Here is a 23,119-nt window from a genome sequence, read left to right as displayed (position 1 = left end):
TTTTCTTATTTTTAGAAATTAGGAAAAAAATTGTTTACATTATTTTAATGACATTATACATATAATAATATAATTACATGACAATTAAATGAGCTCAATTCTATTTTAATTAAGAAGATAATCCTGAATCATTTTTTTTAATAGAAATGTCTCACTATAATTAAACTGTTCAGAGGACATTTAAATGAATGTTGAAGAGAGAACCACACAAGCTGTAACAGTATATTTATAACAACTTTGCTCTGAAATTAATATTTAATTAATTTTAAAATACTTTATGCCTCCTATAAAGTTATCTGTAAATTATTTTAAGTTGTCTTTCCCACTGATTGAACTTATTCATATTTTATTCAGTTCTCCCAATTTTTAATTGCATCAGAAAGCTCTGTGAGCACAGTTAGTGGTAATGTTCATGGCTTGCTAGAGAAACATTAGTAAAGGGAAAAGTTCCTACTAGCTTTCCCGTTAGGCTAACTAAATTTTAAATCACATGCCCACATCTTTTTATTAATTATTTGCCTATGACAAACTAATATATCAACATATCACCTCATTTTGGTACCTTCTAATATTTTAGATGCAAAGATAGGGTTTTTTCCCCTCCATTAGATTTTCTTAATCCGTAACCAATGTTAAATTCTTCCAAACAGTGGGGATGGCACATGTCTACAACCCCTCCTAGTTTTACGGTAGAAGGAAAACAATGTCTTGTTGATCAATGCAAAAATATTTCTGCTAAGGAAAAAAAATGAAAATGAATCAGTCACATGCAAATATCATTCTTAATTTTGCTGCATGCATATGCAATACATGCATTTCCAACTTTTAAAACTTAACCACTATTACATAAATCATAACTGACTTCTAATGTAAAATAATTCTAGTTAAACATTTTTACCCTGCTCTAGTACTTCATGTGTGTCCTAACATTCATTTCTTCTTTCAATTGCTGTAACATTATGTTGCATGAAGTTCCTACCAGGAAAACCACTGTCACTTTTTTTCTTTGTACTTTTCCCTGAAATGTTCACAAAGTTCTTCAGAACACCAATCAAAACTTAAAAAATAAAATAAAAAACATTTCCTTTATGAAAGCTCGATGACCTCTGACATCATTCACTATTTAGAAACCCATAAAAGAATAGATAACAAATATATGACTCACAAATTATCAATTATGAAAAATAATCTGGGGTAGAATGCTACACTAATGCAAAAAGATGGATTACTTGTCATAAACCAATAAAGCTTTTGTTTGTGAATCCAATATCTCATTTCTTTCCTTTGTGTTGGGAAACTTAAAATGATTTTTAAACTGCATTAACTTAAAAAAATGCAACTATCATAAAGGTGAACACTGAAAATGCTCCCAGAAATAATCTGTCATTTTTTAACCAATTTATATTTTATATTCAACTATCAGTTCTAAAAATCAAAAGTCAGCAGAGACTAGATCCATTACACAGCAAATAGATAGTCTTGTACTTCAGAGGTACGTGGGGGTGTTGGTTCTACCATCCAGATCTTAAAGTGGTCTCAAAGAAGTGCCATATTTGTCATTGCCAGGCAAACAACAGAATTTAATTAGTCTATAACTACATTTTAGAGCACAGACAGCCTGTTTTAAAGCACTCCTCCTGCATTAGAATTCTTCAGGGTTTTGGGTTTACCTTGCTGTCTATGACTTGGGGGAGGGGAATATTTCAGGTTTTTAATAGAAGAAATGTGAGGAAGAGTGGATGTCTGCAGAAAATAAAATAAATACCAGCCTCGGAGCACCACGGTGCAGTGTCATCAGCTGTCGAGGGGTTACCTACGAAAAACCCTGGCCAGTGATGCAGCAGAGAATTCATTACACTTGCTGACTGGCAAATGACAGGATTGCTCAAATCAGGAGATAAACCGAGATGAGCTTTATTCCCATCCAGAAATCACAAACTCCCTGCTCAGCCTTTTGCCTTCCTTCCCTGCAAATTGTGAACCCAGCGCTTGTGGCACAACGTTGAGAGAAACATACCCGCAGGAATGCTACCGATGTTTATAAAAATAACTGCTATGACTCTCAGTTCGAGTTTAATTTGTGACTGTCTTTTCACATACACCTTTTGCTCTGCCTATGCCAGAATCCACAGTCGTCTTTGGCTCACTAACTTTGGTCTGATCAAGTGGAGACACCTGATTTAAAACACATCCAGCTACAGTTCTTAACTGTCTTGCGCTGTGAGGAACAGTTGAATGATTTAATTAAAATAATTTAATTTAAATTAGGCGTATTAGACATTGTAAGTAAAGGAGCAGAAGGGTGAGCGCGGTGATCCAGAGGCAATGAAGCATACTAACCAGAGATTCCCAGGTTCAGATCCCAGGGTCAGATATGCACTCCCTGCTCCCTGCTTCAGCTGGGAGTGTGCCTGGAGGTGGCTGCCTCTGCTTTTGGGAGAATGGAGGAGCAGGGTGGTGTGTCGGGGGGGGATTAACTACATTGTCACTCACTAATGACAGCTGCCAGATGATTAGAAACCACATTAAGTTCTTGACTTTAACTTTGCTAATCAGCAAGATCAAACTCCTACAACCAGATTGGAATTTTTTCTATTAAAAAAAAAGAAAATAAAAAAGAGAAAGAATATGAAGAAAGTAGTTTGCACGTTCGCTACCTAATCAGAATGTAAGGTGGTGAACAAGCACACAGTCGTAAAAATGAACTTTAATGGAATAAAATACTTGACTGATTTGGACCAGCTTCAACAGCACCATTTGCAAGTGCTAGGTTTTCCTATGCATACAGGACAAAGGTTTTAAACAATTAATATTCTTTCTTCTTATCAAATGCTGACAATCAAGAATCAAGCGACAAAAGGAAAATTTTATTTAAGTATTTTGACACCATATTCTTCAAGAAAGTGGCACTTGAGAACAGCAAGAGAACATTGCCATAACCATTCACCAGGTAGGCTGTTGGTCAAGGCAAAATACATACATTCACTTTTGGGAAACTTGTAATTTTGCCATATTCTCCATATAGACAGAAACCTTACTTCTTCAATACTACCTTTCAAGCAAACTCAAAACAGACTGTTAATGGTAAGGCCATAGTGAATTTTTTTTTTTTTAACCTGTGACTCTGATAAGACTGCCTTCGGAAATATAATGGTTACCCAACCCTTTCATGGCTTTAACAAACCCTCACTTCTGCCTCCCATTCCATACAATGTAGGCTCTATTTGCACCCGTGCAGTACTAAATTACAGATAAAGTTACAGCAAATTTGTTTTCTCAAAAAAGCAGTGAGGCCTAATATCCCTTGAGTAATAACAGCCTTGTCTTTCATTCAGAACTGGAACTAGAATAATTTTCCCTCAGAAACAAACGTTTCTTCCCGCGACAATAGGGCCGTTCTTGCGGCGCTGAATGGGACACGGCTCAGTTTGCAGGGGCTCAGGTGGAGAGGCAGGAGGGTGTTCGACCCGTGCTGTGGTAGGTAACTCCTGCGGGCTCCTCCGTCCGTTGGACGGGCTGACGGAGTTCTCTGCTCCGAATAAGTGAAGAAGGATGCTCGAGCGAATCAATAATTTATAGAGATGTACCTTGTTCATACTGATGGAATCAAGGTAGCTAATAAAAACCCGAAGCAGCCTTGGAACTAAGCGAAAAATGTCTTAAAAGGTTAAAAATCCACAACCCACACCCAAAGTGATTCTTGTATGTGAAAGGAATACTGACATCATAATGACCTACCAGCGCACTGAAGATATTTTCCAAATGCTCTAGCTAATAGACTGTGATGAATAAATAACTTTTTAATGTCTTTCACTGGAGTTGCACTAGGGAATATTAATATCCAGTATTAAAAACACTATTCAGATTGATGTGAAGCTGTAATGCTATGAAGACAGTGACATAATACAGAAACAAAGCTCAAACAAGAGATTTCATTAGTTATCTCTTCTTTAAAATAAATCACTCCAAAATATTTCCATGTTTACTTGCTACAACATTGTGATACTATTCCTAAAAGATGAAAATCAAGCACATTTAGGGAATAAGCATTAAGTGTTGTTAATATGGCCTTACACTGTTAATCATTATCTTGGGAAAATTATATTGTGTTTTATATACTAATACTATGACATTTTTATTAACTCATAATCCCTCTGCTAACAGTGGTGCTTTAAGCAAGTAATAATTAAGATGGCAGCAAATATTAAAAATACCTACTTTTAAATTTTTCAGCCATGTAAAGGGGTACAGTATCTGCTGGTACTAGAGGTTCTTCAAGGGAAAATAGCAAAAAGAATACTGTATACCAAGCAAAAAATACTCATTCTTTCTTTATTAAGGAAAACAAGCTTAAATATTCATTAAAGCTATCCCTTACTGTACTGATCACTCACCTTCAAAGGAATTAGCTGATTTTCATTATTAAAACTACACTTTTCCTGCAAATTGAAGAATTTGTCACTGGAAAAATAGAGTTTCAAATATGTCCACCTGTGCCTTCTGGTCTGAGATAAGGAAGAGATTTTTCCTCTCCCTTATAAATAAGCACCAGAAAGAGACAGACCTCAGGAGAGACAGAGGAAGAACAGAAATATCATACAAGCTGACTTTATTAAGATGAGAATAGTCCAGAAAGGAGCATCTCAAGCTAAACAGACATTACACACTCATATACTTAAAGACTGAGGATAAATATAAGGAAATAGCAAACCCTCATGCATTAGTTCTGCCAGGGCTATGATTAAAGTAGAGATTTACCTTCAACTTAACATGTTTACCCCTCAAGTTATGATTTAGAGGAGACGTACTGAGTGCAGAGAATCACAGCACAGATATGCATTAATACTGGCTTGATTTTTTTTTTTTAATCATAGCTTTCCCAAGCATACAGTGCCACTTCCTGTAGCGACAAATGCAAAATATGTATTCAGTATGTCAAAACAGAATTAATTTTATTCATTTTTGAGCACATTTCTTTGCTACCTTCTTATGTTTTTAATGGGGTTAGGAAGTGTCTGTCTCTGTTCATTAATGAGCAGTGTCTACTTACGGAGGCCAGTCAATTAGAACTGGAATACAGGCACGTCTAATCACAGCTACTATACAACTGTGGAGAGAAAATCATGTCTCCTATTCAGCCGGTGCTGCACGCTAATTGCCCAAGAAGTTCCAATTGCATAATACCAGTTTTAACAGATAACTTTGCAGTGCTAACAATAGCTCTGAGAGCAGTGGTCAATTTCAAATAAACAAGACTACATTATGCCAATTTTTTGCTTTTGCAAATCAGTGGGTTCTTCTTAGAGTACTTATTTCTCTGGAAAGCAGTTGGTATCTTGTAACTTCAGAGCTACAGTAATTGGGTGGATGTTATTCATGGAAACGTATGAACTCCAAAGATCTGCCATGCAGTTGCAAGTCTATTCAGTATCAGCTGCAGCCATTTGGCTTACAGTTATTAATTTATTTTTTTTTTCTTTTCAGTAACAATTCTGGTCACAATGTTAGTTATCGCTACTGGATAAGTGTTAATACTTATTCTGGAATAAATAACATCTACCAGTGCAAGCAAAATAAATTATACTTTTAAATTTTGTCTCCTTGTTTATTGCAAAGTAAGAAACAGATTTTGGGATATAAACACCTATTATTTTTCTTTTGAAAATTAAATAAACAACAACAACAACAAAACGCTGTTTCTATCAAACAAGTGGCTATGAGGTTTACAGGCTTTTTATTTCAAGGTCAGCTGAAATTCTCCTTTCCTGCAGAAGCTAAATCACTTAAGCATGACACTTGGTAAAAATTTAACATTCTGCCCACACTCTGAGTGTTTCATGTATTAAAAAACTATCTAGACAACATTGTTTCTTGCATTAATACTTAATGAAAAGGATCTTCAAGGCAGTGTTTGCTCCTCTTTATATTGCCATGACCCATACAAAAAGTTACTGTGCAAGATAGGCCATAGCAAACACCCAGCCTTTACCAGTAACATGGCTAAGACTACCTGAGGATCTTCTACACAACTGTGCAACCATCAATTTGGCCTTTAATTAAGAAATTGAAGCAAACACTCTGCCTAGATAGTAACCTGCTCGATGCAGCCTTGTCACCGAGATCTGCAGCCACCGCCTTGGGCCAACACCCAGGAGGAAAAGGGGAAAAGCACGTGGAAAGGTAGTTCCTGGAAGCATCGTTTTTCTGAAAGAACAAATTTAATCATAGCTCTTCAGGTATGGAAAACACCCTGGGCAGAAACAATATTTACCCTGACTAAACCTTACAGTAAAGACTATGTTAATAATGTGCTGTATAACTTGTGCCTAATTAAGAAGAAAAACAAAAAAATCCACCACTTGTAAACTTAAGTATTCTTCTGTAACATCACACTTCAGTCATTTGTCCCCTTGAAATTAAGACGGTCTCCTCAGTACACAGAGAGACACGTTATTCCAAGCACAGGACAACTTCTAGTGCTACTGCTTTTTCACACCCTGTCACAAGGAAGTTTCCCTAACTGCGAAAATAAGCAGCTTTCCCAGTTCAGTTGTAAATGCCCAGTTCCTTCATAGGACTTTCCTACATAAATCTTCAGTGAGTTTAGGTGAAAATACAGCTGTGTGCATGGAAAGTCCATCTCATGCTGAGGGGGAAGGCAGAGGGGCCACAAGAAAGGGGACAGCAGAATGACACAGCCGTTTCTCACTTCTATTTCCTACTGTCCTGACAGGAACAGACTAATCATTCATTTTCCCTGCCAGTCCTGCTGGTTTTGGGTATCATCATCAGAAGCAGCATCACCACCCGCCAGTTATTTCCAAGTGGGAAGTGAGCTTTCAAGCTCTCTCTGGTCCAAACCAGCCATTTTTGGAATGGGAAATATGCGGCATCTCTCTTTTGCCAAAGATGTAGGATAAAGCTGTGTGTGGCAGACACGCAGGAAAAAGGGACAAAACTTCCTGTGTAACTTTCGCAATGGTTACTTAGGGGTGTTTTTCTTTTGAGGCTTTACTTACACCACCAATAAAACCAATTACTGTTAGTCACATAGCACGTGCAGCACTAGTAGAAACAAAGTATGTTCTAAGCCTCTTTTATATTAATGGTTTGGATTTCACATCCTGCAATCAAAACTGAAATTATAAAATTGCATATTAAACAATATAAGCAGGACAAATATTTTCATGATGCATGTTTGAAACATTACAAAGTTACCTTAAGTGTTTTCACTCCAGTAAAATCCAGCATATTGAAAATTACCTGGTTTTGCTTAATTCTTCCACCCAGGCACAGATGCTTATAGTACCACCTACCAGCTACATACCTACTAAACAAGTGACTACTCAATAGGGATACACACACTGAAGATTCCTTAAGGAGCATTAGGAAGAAAACTGCTATCTTCATTTTTCTTACTTGGGCTTTTCTCACTAGCATGCAACATACCCGGTTATTGCTTCTTTCTTTACTATAATGAAACTTTTTGCAAAATATTATATTATTTTAACTATTGAATGGCCCATTAAAATCGGTATGTCCCATAGTCCTTCCACTTTAAAGCAAACATTTATAATAGCTACCACTTCTAAAATGAAAAGGACGTAAACCACTCTTATAATGTGTTTGTTCTTATATGACTCATTAACTAAAAGTTGATGAAAAAGTAAGGTATTTTATAATCCATTCGTGTGTACTATTTAAGCAAGGAAAGTTTAAATGGCCAAGATTTCATGCAATGACTGTGAAATAGCAACTCAGGGAACCCAGTGATGATAGGGTACGCAACTACTTTCTCCTCAGAACACAGTTACAAAATAATTATCCAAATTCAATATCAATGTTATCCGAAGTCTTCCAAGTATAAAGTTTTTTATTCAGGAGAGTTTTGTGCACTCAAGAGGAATGTGCAAGCAAGAATACATGATGCAATGCAACCCCTCTCTGGACACATAGCCACACTGGGTCCAGTGCAACCACCCTGCAGCTCTTCCAGTAACACCATGAAGGTGGGGCCACAGCCACACCAGGCAGCTGGGGATCGCCTTGTACATGACTTGCGTTACGGGAAACGTACTCCAGAGCAAGATTGCCAACTCATGCAAATTGGCTGCTGAGATTTCTAGTCACGTCACTGTCTTAAGAGGAAATGTAAGCTCATTTTTAGAACTTTTTAGGCAACAGTAAATGCCGGACAGTAACTAAACAGTTTTTGTTAATTTCTGTAACTTTTAATCAACCACATTTTCATGCATCAGACTTTTTGGTGTATCAGGCTATAATAGCATTCTAAAAGCTTTGATAATCAAATACTTTCAATACGAAGTTGTCAGTTTTCTAAGTAGGGAGAAGAGGAAAATAGGTGGGAAGAATGGTCTGGTAGTGAAGGGAAAAGTCCAAGACTTGGGATACCAATGCTCTATTCTGCTGTGTATTTCTTGTCTGAGAAATCATAAAATAAGGAAAGTATTTCCCCACACTGCATAGGTGTTTTTGAGATTGAACACTTTAAGATTATGAAGAACTCAGAATGGGATCTAGGTAAGTACCTAAAATAGATATGCAGGCAACATAAACCCTAAGGGAGCAATTAAAATGCCTAAAGGTAGAGCTGGTGCCATTTTAGACACCCTGGGATGGGCACCCCACTCACGTGAATGGTGACGGCAGAAGTGACACAAAACCTAAGACAGACACATGCCCTCCTGGAACAGCACATAGGATGCTCTAGGTTACTGCAAACAGCACTGAGTCTACACTTCGGCAATAAATCATACTGCTAAACTGGTTTAGCAACTATGCATTCACTTTGTGAAGGAAGCAAAATGAAAGTGATTTTTGAAAAACAAAATAAAATACTAAAATAAATTTTTAAGTATACAAATATTGCCCAGTCTCTCCTTGTATCAGATTTGCAAACACACAATGTGTCAAACACAAGACGTGGATTGATGACACCAAGTATTTCCACACTAGCATTGTTCCTCAATTGCTATAAGTACAGAGGGGTTCTTTTAAATATTGCTGGTGCTGGTCTGTTCTTTAGGTATGAATGGTTAATGGATCTCAATGGTCATATATACGAGGATCCACTGTATTTTTTTTTCTTTCCTATACCACTTTCTAAAACCTGGCACACAGTAGAGCTAAGTATTGCAGAAAGCTCAAATCATACTGTATTTTTGCAGCAGTCTCACATTAGTTTTCCTGGTCTATAGAAAATTGGTTAAGAGGAAACAGGATTTAGATCACTTTTCTTTTTGTCTGCTTTACTTCTGACAAAAACAAAAGCACAGCAGTCTGGTTTACTTCATTCTCTTTCCTGCTGGTGAAGATACAGCTGACAAAAAGCTGAAAGGCTCTTGCATATGTGTGCAACCTGCATCAGAAATGAATCTTGTACCCGGCCTTGCCATTGCCATGTCACTTTACCTCTGCAAATCTCTCTTTTGAGAACAGGCAGTTTTGACAGCAACAGAAATTTTTGGAAAGGCTTTTTTAGGATGTAAGAAGTTTTTGTGACCACCTTACCAGCACTTCTTCCATTTTCAAATTCCAGACAACAGGTGGCAAAGACAATCTGATGGTCCACTTCACCCAGGTTTAGTAAAAAGCAATTTGAAGGTGTTTATACGTTATACCCTCAGTAACAGTATCAACAATGGAAAAATCTAAGAGCTCTTAAATATATATGCAAAAAAATGATTCTCCAACAATTACAGTGGGGGTAAAAAAGGAAAACATTTAATAACTAACACAAGTGCATTCCCACTCCTGATGGTTCCATATCAAGTCTCTCCCAAAACATAATCTCTGTCCTTCAGCTTTAAGTGAAAGTTACTTCTGAAATACGCAGTAGTGATCATTTCCCTTTTTAATAGGGAAAAGCTAAGCAAGTTGAGAAAATTACTCTAGTGTCTCATTTCCTACTAGGGACCAGCTCTTTTTTCTCCTGTTTCCTTCTCAGTTTCAATTAATTAGCATGACACCACCACAACTAAATGGTGTATGTGCAAGAGAACTAACACTTAATCAAAGGCTAGGGACACTATTATGTCATTTTCACACATGAATTGTGTAACGTTAGAAGACAAAGTGAAGGTGAGTTAGACCTGACAAATGACTTGGATGCAGGGTGAGTCATTTTATCAATATTTCAAAGCCTAAGAAAGAAAAGTACTTTCTACATGCGGGCATACACACATATAGAAAGATTCAGAGGAGGAATAGGAAAACATGATCATAGAAAGCTTTAATTTGAGGACATACTGAAAAGTATGCGTGTGATCAGGTGAGGGTACTCTGCTTCCAAATGAGAAAGGAAACAAGTTTATTTTATGAGTAACAGTTAAATGTTCAAGCAAGCAATTAAAGTGCTTTACCGAGGCCATTTTGGGATACCAAACACTTTGAAGATTATATATTCCCTCATATTTCATGTTCAATGTTCCTCTAAGTAAAATATGTGGTTCCCTTTAGTTACTCAGTTATGAATTGTACTTTAAAGGCAAGGGGACATTTTTGATAATGCACATCTTAAACTTTTCATTAAACTACCAAATTTAAATTCTACCTTTTTGTGCACTCTGACATTTTTGTCTGGCATTTTCATTAATTTTGCGACATACATAAATGTAGCTGAAATGTTAACTGATCAATACTTTGTCTCTCTCATGTAGCACTAGAGCGAAGCTCCCCAAGGACCACGCAGCAGTACAGAAATTAAATGTGTAAAATATCAAATGTTAATGTTAAACACAGCAGCACTTACTGTATAACGACTGAAAAGGCTAAAAGAATTCCAAATGGACAGATGGTAGCACAAATTATCTACAATCACATTTAAAGATTAAAGTTTGTCCCGTAAAATAATTCATTGACTCACGTTGAAGTGTGTCCTTTTACTGATAGCTCAGTTGTCCAATTATTTTTGTGCTCATTACAGTGAGAAATGACAGTATTGGAAAAAAAGAGTGCACACTTTTTTCCCCCTACGTTGCACCCACTGACATCTGCAAGAACACAAATGTCTGGTCAAGAAGCTGATGGAAATTAGGCCCAATTTAGTAGACATTTCAGTGCCCAGAGTAGATTAATCTAAAGAAAAACCATCCACTTTTGCATACTCTAATAATTAAAGTTCTTCTGCCTGAAACGTACCATATTAATTACTGAATTAAAAAAAATATAAAAATTAACTGCTAAATAATCCAAAGGTCTGTTTTAAATAGAGAAAATCATGTGAATTTACAGCAAAGGCTCTCTCTATGTATTCTATCCTTTTCCATTGCATTTAGGAGCTTAAGAGACATAAACACAAGCACGTAACACATTCTTGATCAGCTTCTAGACATAACAGGGCTATATGTGGTATAATAAAGCTGTTTAGAACTGAAACATTAATTTAACATTGTTGCTACACACTTCCTTTATTTAACAGGAAATAAATATGAAAAAGGAGGAAAGAATATCAAATCTTCTGAGAGTTCAAAATCCAAAGTCATATTTGAGCCAGATCGACCCATGTTTCATGAGCGATTTACAAATACTTTTGAATATCTGAAAAATAACAGCTAATAACACGTCACAGTTATATTAGCATGAAAACATAAAAAATTATGTCTGGGTAGCAATTATTCTTCTGCTGTGAATTACTGAGGCACAGAAAAAAAAAGTGGAATCAAAACCTTAAGTCTTTCAGACAAAATCCCAGTGAAGGCAATGAGCTTATGAAGTTCAACGGAAACAGGTGAAATACTGTTTAGTTGAGGAAATGCATAATCTAGAACATTGAAAACTTAACTTCCAGGTTTCTGTATTTCTAGGTACAGCATGGGTAACGGCGGTCATTGAGCTGGTGCCTTTGGACAGATTTGAGAAAGAACCATCCTAAACCTTTAATAAAGCATTTCCTTTCCTAAAATGTCCCAAATAATATAAAGGTTTGAGACAGGTAAGTTCTGGAGTATAAATAATCAGCAAGCCCCTTCAAGGAACACTTTCAGTCTTGACAACTAACATTGTGAGTCTCCAAGGAGAACAACTTTAAAAAGAGCTGCAGTGAACACTTCAGTGTGCAAAGAGCATAAAGCAGGTAACTGTAGCTTATTATAGAGTCACCATGTTAATCAAGGCTTTCTGTGGGTTTCCAAGAGTAGTCCTCCTTTCCAGATCTCTCATTAACTGCAACTAACTCAATACATTTCTGAACACTTCCATAACAGTGGCCCCATCAGAAAGCAAAGACACGGGGTGAGGTACAAGAAAAGGGTACCTGTAATTGTAACACCAAGAATGCGGGGCAATGGGAAATCTGAAAAATCAACCCTCACATACGTAACTTGTATGAAATGGCTGTAAATCTGTATCAGGATGTTATCCATCAAGGTGCATCTTCAAATCCAACAGAAAGGGAGAAATGGTTAGTTTAAATGTTTACATCTTGTAGATTATTTATTAGTCTGTCTACAGAGCTGGAAACCTCCAGAACAGCCTACTTTTCACCTCCTTTCTGGCACTGACATTTCACCGTGACATTCCTCAAACTCTGGGAGACAAGTTCAAGAGGAGATACGATTTGTGTAACAGTGAGGAGATGAAAATGAGACATATAAGTACAGCTTTTTTATAGAACCTATTAAATTCCAGCATGACCTTAGTGCAAGCATGTGCAAGCGAATCACTTTCAAGATTTTCAAGGGCCTATGATGGCTACAGAACTCCAGAAACCATCTAAATCCAAAGCTTATGATCATGATAGAAGTCCATGTAGGTTTGACTTGGGTAACAGAAACTTATCAATGTTTTGCCCAACAGAGGGATGATTTGATCCTTGGATAGAGCAACATCAGGTTGAAAAGCACAGGATGCACTCTGGATGCAGAGCAGGAACACATCTGTGAAGTCACAGCACTGATGCAGTTGTGATGTGTCCATAACTACCACAACCACCACACAGCAAAACAAATACTAAGATGAAACTAAGCAAAGCAGGCTTTTGAGATACAAATATATATAAATAAAATCAGGAATACATTCCTACTGCAATACACTATAACTACAGTAATGACATATACGCACTACAGACCTCAATTCTGTGTTTTATGTGTCTTCAACTACTTATTAAGACTTTGAATTTCTTCTATGATTGGAAACAATTACAATTTCACAGCAACACAACTTCTTCCATGGCCACTGCAGCACACCATGAGAAAGAAATAATTTCCTCTGCCCCAAAATATAGGATGTCTTTCCATTTCCTTTCTTCCACTGATGACAGGTGGGTGTTTCACACCCATATTAAAATCAGACTTGGACAGATGAGTATTTACTAACTGGAGCAGTAATAGCAACATGAACTTTTGAGTTTTACGTAGAAACACGCATTTTCCTATGAAATTTTGATCGTTTTAAACTGAAATAATAATAGATCATCTTTCTAAATTAAACAGCAGCAAGTATATTTAGATTTTTGCACATAGTGTAGTTACTACAGACGTCAGTAAAAGTATAAAAACCCTGAGAGTTTGAACAACACATGTATCTCCTGTACTCTTGATGAACATTGCAACCAAGGACCGACAGCTTGCTGCCATCTTTTGACAGGCTACAGGGGGGTTTAACAAGTCACTTAGTACAAATTGAGCCCTGCTAGAGGAAATTCCCTGCAAAACAGCATGATTTTAGTGACACACCAAAGTACCCCATTTTACTGCTCCAGTGCAGCCAGCTCCAATGCCTGGTTTGATGTCTCCCAATTTCAGGCACCTGAACTTTAGGCACCCAAGCTCAGAGTACTGTCAGCGGACTCCCTCTATAATTATTCAAAGAAAGACTGAAAACATTCCCTGTTCCTATTCATGGTGGAGAGGCTCGTAACTTCAGTATTTCAGGCAACTTAATAAATTTAGGTGTTCCAGAAAGTGTGTCCATGCATACATTTTTACTCCTGGTGGGAATCCCTCAGGCAAAAAACAAACAGGGACTCTGGTCGTGTTTGTAGTTCACATGGTTTTGAAAATAAAAAGATATCCATCTGGCAAACACAATGTAATCTATAATTATGCTTGGAATTTTCAAAATTTCACAGGAAAGTAAAGGTTAATATTAATGAAGCTAATGTTTATGGAGAAATAGCAGTTTCATTTAAATCACTAAAATGAATTCACTAAAATCTCAACTGTGACAACAGCTTGATGTCTAAAAGGTACTAGTTTGTTTGCATTAATGATTTTAAAGTTGGTTTTGTTTTATTTTGTTTTGGTTTGGTTTTTTGTAGTCAAGAACAGTAAATCTTAGTAAGGAAGCAACTCTTTGGGTCCAGAGCTTTGTAGTTCTACAAAAGTTACAGGCATAACATATGTTGATATATGGAGGACAAAATAACACTGATTTTATACTAATTACATGGAAAAGCATTCATGAAATGTTCAGAACAAGTTTTAGAGTAAATATGTAATATACAAGGGGGCCAAACAAAATTTAACAGAAATACTGTGTGAGAAGCTCAAGATAGATCCATAGTTCACTCACTGACTGTATTTTGAGTTGTATCACTAGCTTATGTTATTTGTACAATTATAAATTAAAAAACCCCAACTGTTTCTATCTTGTTTGTGTGACATTTTAAACTTAATTACCTTTTTAAAAAAAAGTGAATAAACATGATTTATGGTATCTTCATAATGCAAAGTTTTAAATTAAAAAAAATCAGAACCCCACCATCAACACTGTATTATCTCTCCGTCTAGAACACAAATACACCAGGGTGATTAACAATAATATAAAGAAGATCATACCAAAAAAGCAGCGAGACTTCTTGGGGGGGAATCCCAGTCAAAGCAACTGCTAATGTAGTAGGCGGCATTTATGAGCACCATGATACAACGCTTCATCCGGATAAAGTTTCTTAAGAGTAGCTGTTAAAAAGATGAAAGAATGAAAATGTTTCAAAACACCAAAAGCTTCAGAAGAGGCTCATGCTTACAATATTGTCATTCTTAACCTCAGTGAATACTGAGAAAATAACCTGTTAAGCTCTCTAGCTCACAAATTGAGAGAGTTTAAAATCTGAGAGACTTGGAAGAGACAGAGTGTTAGTTGTGCCAATTGATACTTGTTGAATTTAATTCTAAATGGTACACAAATTCTTGTTCAATTTTAAAAAGCCACTTGCAAAATTTCACAAATTATTTTGTTAGTAAGATTTCAGAGTTTTATTAAGTAGGCAAGACTTTCCCCATTCTCAAGTATTTAGCAAATTTTGTTCTTTCTTAATAAAGAGATGCTGTAGGACACTAATGTGAAAACATGCAAAATTTCTGCTCTAATCTACTTAAGATCACCTGCACACTTTACATCCAATTTTTCCTTCATTTGTAACAAATTTGTCTGCTGTGATGTATTTTAACCACCCATTTTTAAGTATTTGTAACAGTAACTTTAACTGCATACATTCAATCTATATAGAAATGAGACATAATAGCGCTGGGTTTTGATTCAGGACAACCCTTAAATCCCCTAAAATGGCAATACGCTTGACCAAAAAAAAAAGTGAACAAACAAGTGAATGATTTAATTTGTGTATTGAGTAGCACAGAAAATGCTAGGTAGGTAAGACACATTCACCCTTGGAAAATGTGGATGTTTTAAAATGCAACCATATCAGTCATACATAAAGTTTCATTTTTTTTCCCGCCCTAAGTGGGGTATCCCATGCAAGCTAATTAAAAAAAACCCACAACCCAAAGCAGGTATTTAAAGTTTACTCCTCCTGCCATCTGCAAAAAGCACAATGCCATTTTCTGTTATGAAAGTGGGGAGAAGAATGAATCTTGAATAAAAGGCCTTTCTGTTTCTTTGGTGGAATAGTAGTGCAAAATGCAGTTTTAGTAACTGCATTACTCACAACAGTAAAGAAAGAAATATTTTGCCTCTTGAAATCTTTTTAAAATAAATACATCATTCAACTGATGTAAAATTCACCTAGCATACAATTTAATTATGCTGAAGTCTATAAGCTTTCAGCGAAATCAAAAACTGTTTTGAGACCTTTGCCTTTTCACTGCAAAAACCAAATACCTTGTTCCCACAGTCTAACCAAAAGCCCTGTTCTCTCCATATAAAATACATCATATGTGGAACATGAAAAACTGAATCAAAGTAGTTCAAGTGGAAAAAAAGTTTTGTGTTTAAATATATTTTTATCAAAACATTAAAACTATGAATGGCAAAAACACCTAGGAAAAAAAAAAAAAGGGTCCAGACATTTCGTACCCACAGGACTCTCAAAAGTAATACAGAGTTTTAGTCTGTTTTCACCTTTGATTCAAACCTCAGTCAACTAACTTATTTAAAATTTGGTTAAAAGAATGATAAAAGACTCTCTACCCTGCAACAAATGGAGATCTTTTGGGTCAAGGTTAACAGCAAAAATTTATGCAAGACTTAGTTTACATGCACCTGTGCTATAATCTGATATGTGTGGAACCTGATGGTTTCAACTGTGTTCTTATTCACGTATTTCATGGAAATTAAGCTGCAATTTATAGAGGGGATACAATAAACCCATGTATTTTGTTTCTGCCTTTTCCAACCTATCATATTCTTTTGTAAACAGGTAATGAAAATGTTATTCTTTACCCTCAGCAGTATGATACCAGATATTTGGATGTGCACACTTGATATTAAGGCTTTTGGAAAGGATTAGTGTTTCCTTACTCTTTACCTGTTTAGACAGTCTGTCTTCCTCTTCAATGTACTTCTGTTCTTTGGGCATTAAGGTTCGTATGCTGGCTTTCACCTATGCATTAAAATGTGTGTCAATATCTCAAGCTTACTCGCTCTTTACTAATAACACATGCTTCAATTTGCAAAAATTACGAAGTTTCAAAGTCATGGCTGCCAAGCCCGCAACACATAAACGTACACAGAGGCATGAGTTGCTGCTCCTTACATTAGCAGCAATAGCAGCGGCAGCAGCAACAAAAAGAGTGGGTGTGCCAGGCAGTGGCAGAAGAGTATTCTGTAGTATACATCAAGGTTTAGAGAAAATGAGGAATGACAGAAATTCTCTACAAATCAGGAACAAAAGCTTTCATGAAACTGAACTCTTTAGCAGTACAAAAAAGCCAAAGTTAAGACTTACAGCATTAAAAATCACATCTATTTCAAGATAGATGACCCCCTTTGTTGGCCCTGTCAGCTCCTTGTTTTTCAAGACGTAGGCTTTCTGTTCACCATTTTGAATCTGCAGGAAAAGGACATGACAGCCGTCTGTCTCGCGGTCTCCGCTGAATACACCCCCCCGGTGACCCCTGACCCCCAGCTGCTGAAACTGACAGAGAACCCAAAACAACTGTGGCAAGTCTGACAAGTACCTGTTCATTACCAGGACCGAGTCTGTCAGGAAAAATTAACTATCATGGGATTCAACATGGCCGTGAATTGAGTATGTTAAAATTTTAGTGTTCTTATTACAGACCTTGGTTGAGAAATGACAGACACAGAGCTGCAAATCTTTTTTTTCCTGTTTTTTTTTTTTTTGTTCCCCCCCTTCAGCGGGAAAAATTCAGAGCAGCATGTCAGGTGAATGAGACTTACAGACAGCAATGGTATAGCAACTTTGCCTAGAAAGTCAGCACTCCGATCGCGGTCTTCGTCATAAACTGTCACTTCAAGCACCGAGTGGATGTCTTTAATATTGCTACAAAGGGAGAGGCACACACAGAAGAGAGAAGTCACCTACACCAGCAGGTACCAAGGACAAAAGCATGAAAGGTTAGCAAAAACAGATACCCATCTATTCTCCAACCATGGCAGAGAACAGAACTTAAGTAAACGAGGCATCCCTGCGTATAACCGAAATGCTTTCTAAGGGCTGCAGCCATCACTCCCTCTCTCTGCGAGGCTTTCCCAGCAGAAGTTTTCCGAAGGATGTTGCTTTAAATCTCCTACCTGGGGTTTGTGCCGCATGAGCTGCAAGGAGAGCCAGCGCAGAGCAGCACTGGGGGATTTACAGCGGCGAGCAGCAGGACTGAGAGCCTTTAAAGACTATCCCTTAAACACTGCTGTCCTTGCAGCAATTCCTACTGCAAATACCGTGAAATCCATAGGTTTGTAAACGAAAACAATTACGAGCTACATGGGCACTTCCTTGCACTGAGAACAAGCTCTTTAATTCTGAAATCCTTGCTTAATTACAAGTATACAAGTCATTACAACAAATTAGAAACAAGCAATATGAAACGATGCATTTTTCAGCTACTACTGTTTTTTGCCTGCGAGCTATTAAACACTCTACCACCATGCACAACAAATGTCACTGTACATTGTAAACTCTCAAGTGAAAAATTCACATGCCTTATTCAGATTAAAAAATAGAATTGTTTGAGAGAACTCATCTTTGATCAAATGGCTGATCTAGGAAATATAAATTCAAGCAAAGCAATTTAACTTCAGTAAAATATATGCCTCCAGATGAAACTGGATTGCTAGCCCAAAATTAATTAACAAATCTGAGGATAAATAAGTCAATGCAAATATACATAGAAGAGAGGTGAAAACTCTCCTTGAAGGCCTTTTGAGCTTTTCTATTTGATTCCTGATTAGTCTTTTGTCCTCTACAAAACCAGGCAATTTCTTATGCAGAGAAAACTGTCGAGCAGTAGGGGTTGATTAGTTATTGGCTCTATTAGTAGACAATCAAAAATAAATTAATGAAGAATTTAGCATCGTTTTGCAGATACCTAAATGAGAACTACGTTAATAAGCTTCCGAGAAGTACAACTGTTGTGAGATTTTTTCTTTTGTTCTGAGTTCATTCCTGAGAGCTCACTGCAGGGCAAGAAAAGCTATGGATGCCAAATATATGAATGACAAATTTAGAGGAAAAAAAAAAAAGAAAATTAAGATCAGACTATATTTTGAGATCAAGGGTGAAACATTGTATTTTCATTTATGATAAAGTGAAGTAAGTATACACAAAGCTTCTACTGGTTTTGTAGTGGATTGTTAGCTGATTTCAGCAGCCGAGAAACCTGCAACTGATCAGTTTTCTACTCATTGGTGTCACATTGCAGTCAGATCGAGAGAAGCAGGGAGAAAAAGAAGGCAACTGAGCAAGACAAATAACAGAAACATTTTGTTTGTGGAAGACTTTTTTTCTATTTCGTCAGAGCCTTCTACTGTCTTCAAAATAACAGAAGGATAAAAAAACCCAACCACATCACTTCCACTTAAACTAAATGTTTAAGACTGCGTTTTACCCAATAGCAGCATTGTGCTAGTATGATACTAGATGGTATTGTGAGAAGTGCAGTTGGTAAATGGAAAGAACAGGCAGAAAGTATATGATCTTAATTCAGAGGAGTATGAAGGCATTTAAAATTCCTTCCTTTATATAGTTATCTAATGTTTGTTAAAGTTAACAAATACATTTTAATGAAGGTCATAATCACAATACCCTTTTTTCCACCCAAAACTTCAGGGCCAAATCCAGCGTGATGGATTTGGCCCTTGAAACTCTCACTGAAGCTGGCAGGAGTCTGGAGTGCTTAGCATTACTCATACCTAGTTTCCAAGAAACAGACCTTGGTTTTTTACCTTTTCAATGGTACCTCTTCTCTAATTTTTTTTCATGTTTTTAATCCTCAAAAAAGTATTCAGCTGTTTGGTTTAGAAATATCAGTATGTCATCACTATCCTTCTTCAGAATCAGCAGCAGGTATCTTTGATTCACACATATATCCCCTTCAAACCCTCCCCCCGCAGCATCCCACCCCCCAAACACTCACAAAATCCAAACACCTACAATGTGAAGATTTTGTTCCATTCTGGATTGAGGTTCTTGTAAACGGTATGGGTCAGCAGTCTGTCATTGTTCAATTCAACTACACAAAATGGGTCACTTTTACCTATAAGAGAAAATTTGGAACAAAATTTATGAACTAAGAAAATCCACCATGAGCAAGGTTTATGTAAAAATCAGTTTGGGTTTTTTGTTTGTTTTTTTTTTTCTTTTCCTAAGATGCATTGTAATTCTCTCAGGAATTAATTCAGGGAAGTCCTATGGTCTGCATTATATTCAAGTTGATCATAACAGACTGTTCATCTCTGTAATCCTAAAAGAACATCTTTTTTGTCTTTAAAAAAAAAAAAGAAAAGAAAAGAAAAAAAAAATCACCATACAGACTTTTCTGATGAAAAAACAGCATGTTCCTAAAAGGTGCCAAGCACCCTTCTGAGACAGCTAAGAGAACTTTACTTTAATGGTGCCAATCCTACATTGACTGTAATGATAACATAATTAGAGCATTTTGATATGTAGGTAATGTATTATTCCATATTATTTGTAATAACATAGCACCTATGATACTTATCCAAAGATTACTATGCCCTACATGTTTCACGCTGTACAAATCCTCTCCCCAAAATCAAAAAGCCTTAAAGACAGTCTCAGATAAAAGCCTAATACCAGAGAAAATGGGCAAGTACAATTAAACAATGAGACGATATCAGCTGGAATGATGGGCTGTAGTCTCAGCACAGCAGAAGCTCAAGCGTGGTTGAGATTTTTGTATACATTAAAGCACAATGAAGTAGCTTTGCATATATTTACAAGAAGGTCCCTCAGCATGAAAGCCACCACAGGAGAAAGTATGAAGATGCTGCTTTGAAAATGTAATATGTAGATAATAGAAGCGGTGTCCTGGACTGGATATGGAAGTTGGGGTTTTTTTAAGCTAAAGAAAAAGAATGGGGAAAGGAAGTGTGTGGGGGTCGGTGCCCCTGAATGTGAAATAAGCAGTTTACAGCCAATGACTGCAGGTGAGCAGTGCTTAGATACCAAGCAAAGAGCATGAAAAATCACGCAGACTGAAAGTTTAGGGGGATGACATGAAACTTAGACTAAGCTTTTTCTTAGATATCCACAAGGCCAAGGTTTGTATTTGGACACCAGAATCTCATGCTTAACAACAGTTTGCTTGTGTAAAAAAGGAGCTCTCCAAACAGAGAAGAAGAAAAAGTAGGGAAGATTGATGTCTCCAGGGTTTTGGGGCAACCCTGAAATTTCCTGGAAGGGTAAGAAGGTGTTGCAAGGAAGATCTGAGGAACAGCTATGATGGAAGGAGCAGTAATGAAAACATGAGGGGCATGGTGAGAAGACAGTTGCAATGAAGAGGCAATAAAGCGAAGAAATCAGTGTGGAGTAAATTATTTAACTCGTATTTCAAATTATGACAGTAATGACAACCACTATAAATGCTGGCCAAGACAGAGGGATGCTATCCCTCCTACCTATTTTGATCTCCAGTAATCAGAGGGAACAACATTTGCCTTTGGCACAGAATACAAGTGTATGCATTATTTTCATGTAAGGCTACAGATATGTAAGCAGAAAGCTGTAGAATAAATTGCTGCTCCCAGAACCCAAGGGAAGTTTGTCTGATGGAAATTAACAACTGAGTTGCATACTACCAAGTGGCTCATTCTCGACTCTGGACTTTCTTTGGACAGCACAGTGTTTGAAAGTTATTGAGTGTTGGCATTGGCCTTCCACAATCAAATCTAGCACACTAAGCAATTGTATTTCACAATGTCTTCAATAATTCCGTACTGCTTTGTCGTGCATTATAAGAAGCCATAAATTGAGTAGCTCAATGGGGCTACATTAATGATATTAGGGAGGCATGTAATTTGTTTCATACCTTATACAAATGACAATGAAATCAATATTTAGACAAAGCTGTCCAGGGGTCACATCTCCCAAACTGCAGTATTGATTCAGACTACATCAGAGGTTAATGTGCATATTATTAACTTTAATGATAAAGAATAATTGTTTTAAACACATTGTGAATAAAAGTTAGAGTTGATGTTTACCTTCTCTAGAAAATAATATATCGCTGAATCTTTCCCATTAAACTTGAAAAATTATTAATTCATTAGACAGCAGAGATGGATATATCATACATCTCAACATTTTCCTACTGCACAAGCCTAAAAGGTGGTAGGAAACGTTAACATATTTATTTAGGTTGTTTAGGTTTCAGTATTTGAAAAAGAAACACCCAGAACATAGTTAAAACAACAAGGCAGAACTGACATAGCAGGTGAGCTAGATGATATTACTTTATCTCCTTTTTTAAAGTATCATCAATCTTATTTGCATATGATGGTACAATGTGATTTGTGCTTAGTAATTGTATACAGACACAGGAAAATGCACTGCAGTGTCTAAAAGCCACCTTCTGTAAACAAAGAGAAAGTATTTACTACATTCATTTATTTTCCACATCTGCACTTTTTCAGTGACTCTCCTTATAGATTTATATGGATATCAATCCACTTAAGAAAGCTAAATAATATGTAACATCAATCACAGAGGTCCTTGATCAAACCAAAGACAAACGGTTTTCAGAAATAAAAAAATCCCCCTTCACACTCAACATTTCATGTCTCCTGCCCCCTTTAACTTGAAAAGAGTTCGAGACCAAATTTGACAAAAGGTAATATTGTAAAATAGTACAAGGGAAGGCCCAAATATCATGGCTGACAAGTAGAAGTTTCCCAGCTATGAATATCTCTACTAAGGACTACTGTTTTTACCATATGAGGAGGCTATGAAGTTCCCATATGCAAAGCCCTTCACCATCATCTATGGGCACTTCTTCCATATGCTAAAACACTCATAACCAAGCTGGGTATCTTAAACGCAACACTCTTCGCTGACGTGCTAAACATATGGTATGTGCAAACGTTATTTGGATACCAACCCAAATAAGCGAACATGATCCAGAAAGACAAAGCCAGAGCGATGTACAAGTACTTGGTGAAACTCATATCCATCTGTCATCTTTCAAGTTCTCATTATTAGAAAGAATAACTGCAATCTTAATCCTCACTGAAAGCCATGGCAACCTGCTGCATTGCCAGAGTGTTCAAAATAGTGGGATCATTCCCAATGAAAGCCTTAAGAGAGCACTAAAATATTAAAGACGTCATCTTTAGGTCTCCTTGGTCTCTAGGAGGACCAAGGAAACTGGGAACTTACAACTTATATTCATCACTATATTATTCAAAACCAGTACCGTAAGCACAACACATACTCTAACCAAGG

The 23,119-nt window shown here is 36.7% G+C and overlaps 1 protein-coding gene across 9 annotated transcripts in view; it reads right to left on the bottom strand.

Moving 5' to 3' along the window:
- MCTP1 (multiple C2 and transmembrane domain containing 1) overlaps positions 1-23,119 on the bottom strand; it is a 292,028-nt gene that overhangs the window by 82,747 nt on the left and 186,162 nt on the right. For all 9 annotated transcript variants that reach the window (XM_030004938.1, XM_030004937.1, XM_030004939.2 and 6 more), the window contains 5 exons: positions 19,811-19,913; positions 17,602-17,704; positions 17,147-17,248; positions 16,727-16,801; positions 14,799-14,918 (listed from right to left, as the gene is read on the bottom strand). In XM_030004938.1, coding sequence (XP_029860798.1) covers positions 14,799-14,918; positions 16,727-16,801; positions 17,147-17,248; positions 17,602-17,704; positions 19,811-19,913 — 503 coding nt within the window. The remainder of the gene's footprint in view (positions 1-14,798; positions 14,919-16,726; positions 16,802-17,146; positions 17,249-17,601; positions 17,705-19,810; positions 19,914-23,119) is intronic.

The sequence above is a fragment of the Aquila chrysaetos genome, chromosome Z, assembly GCF_900496995.4.
Source record: "Aquila chrysaetos chrysaetos chromosome Z, bAquChr1.4, whole genome shotgun sequence".
Taxonomy (NCBI): Eukaryota; Metazoa; Chordata; class Aves; order Accipitriformes; family Accipitridae; genus Aquila; species Aquila chrysaetos.
Note: the sequence above shows the minus strand (reverse complement) of the source record. Positions and strands in the feature narration are given on the sequence as shown.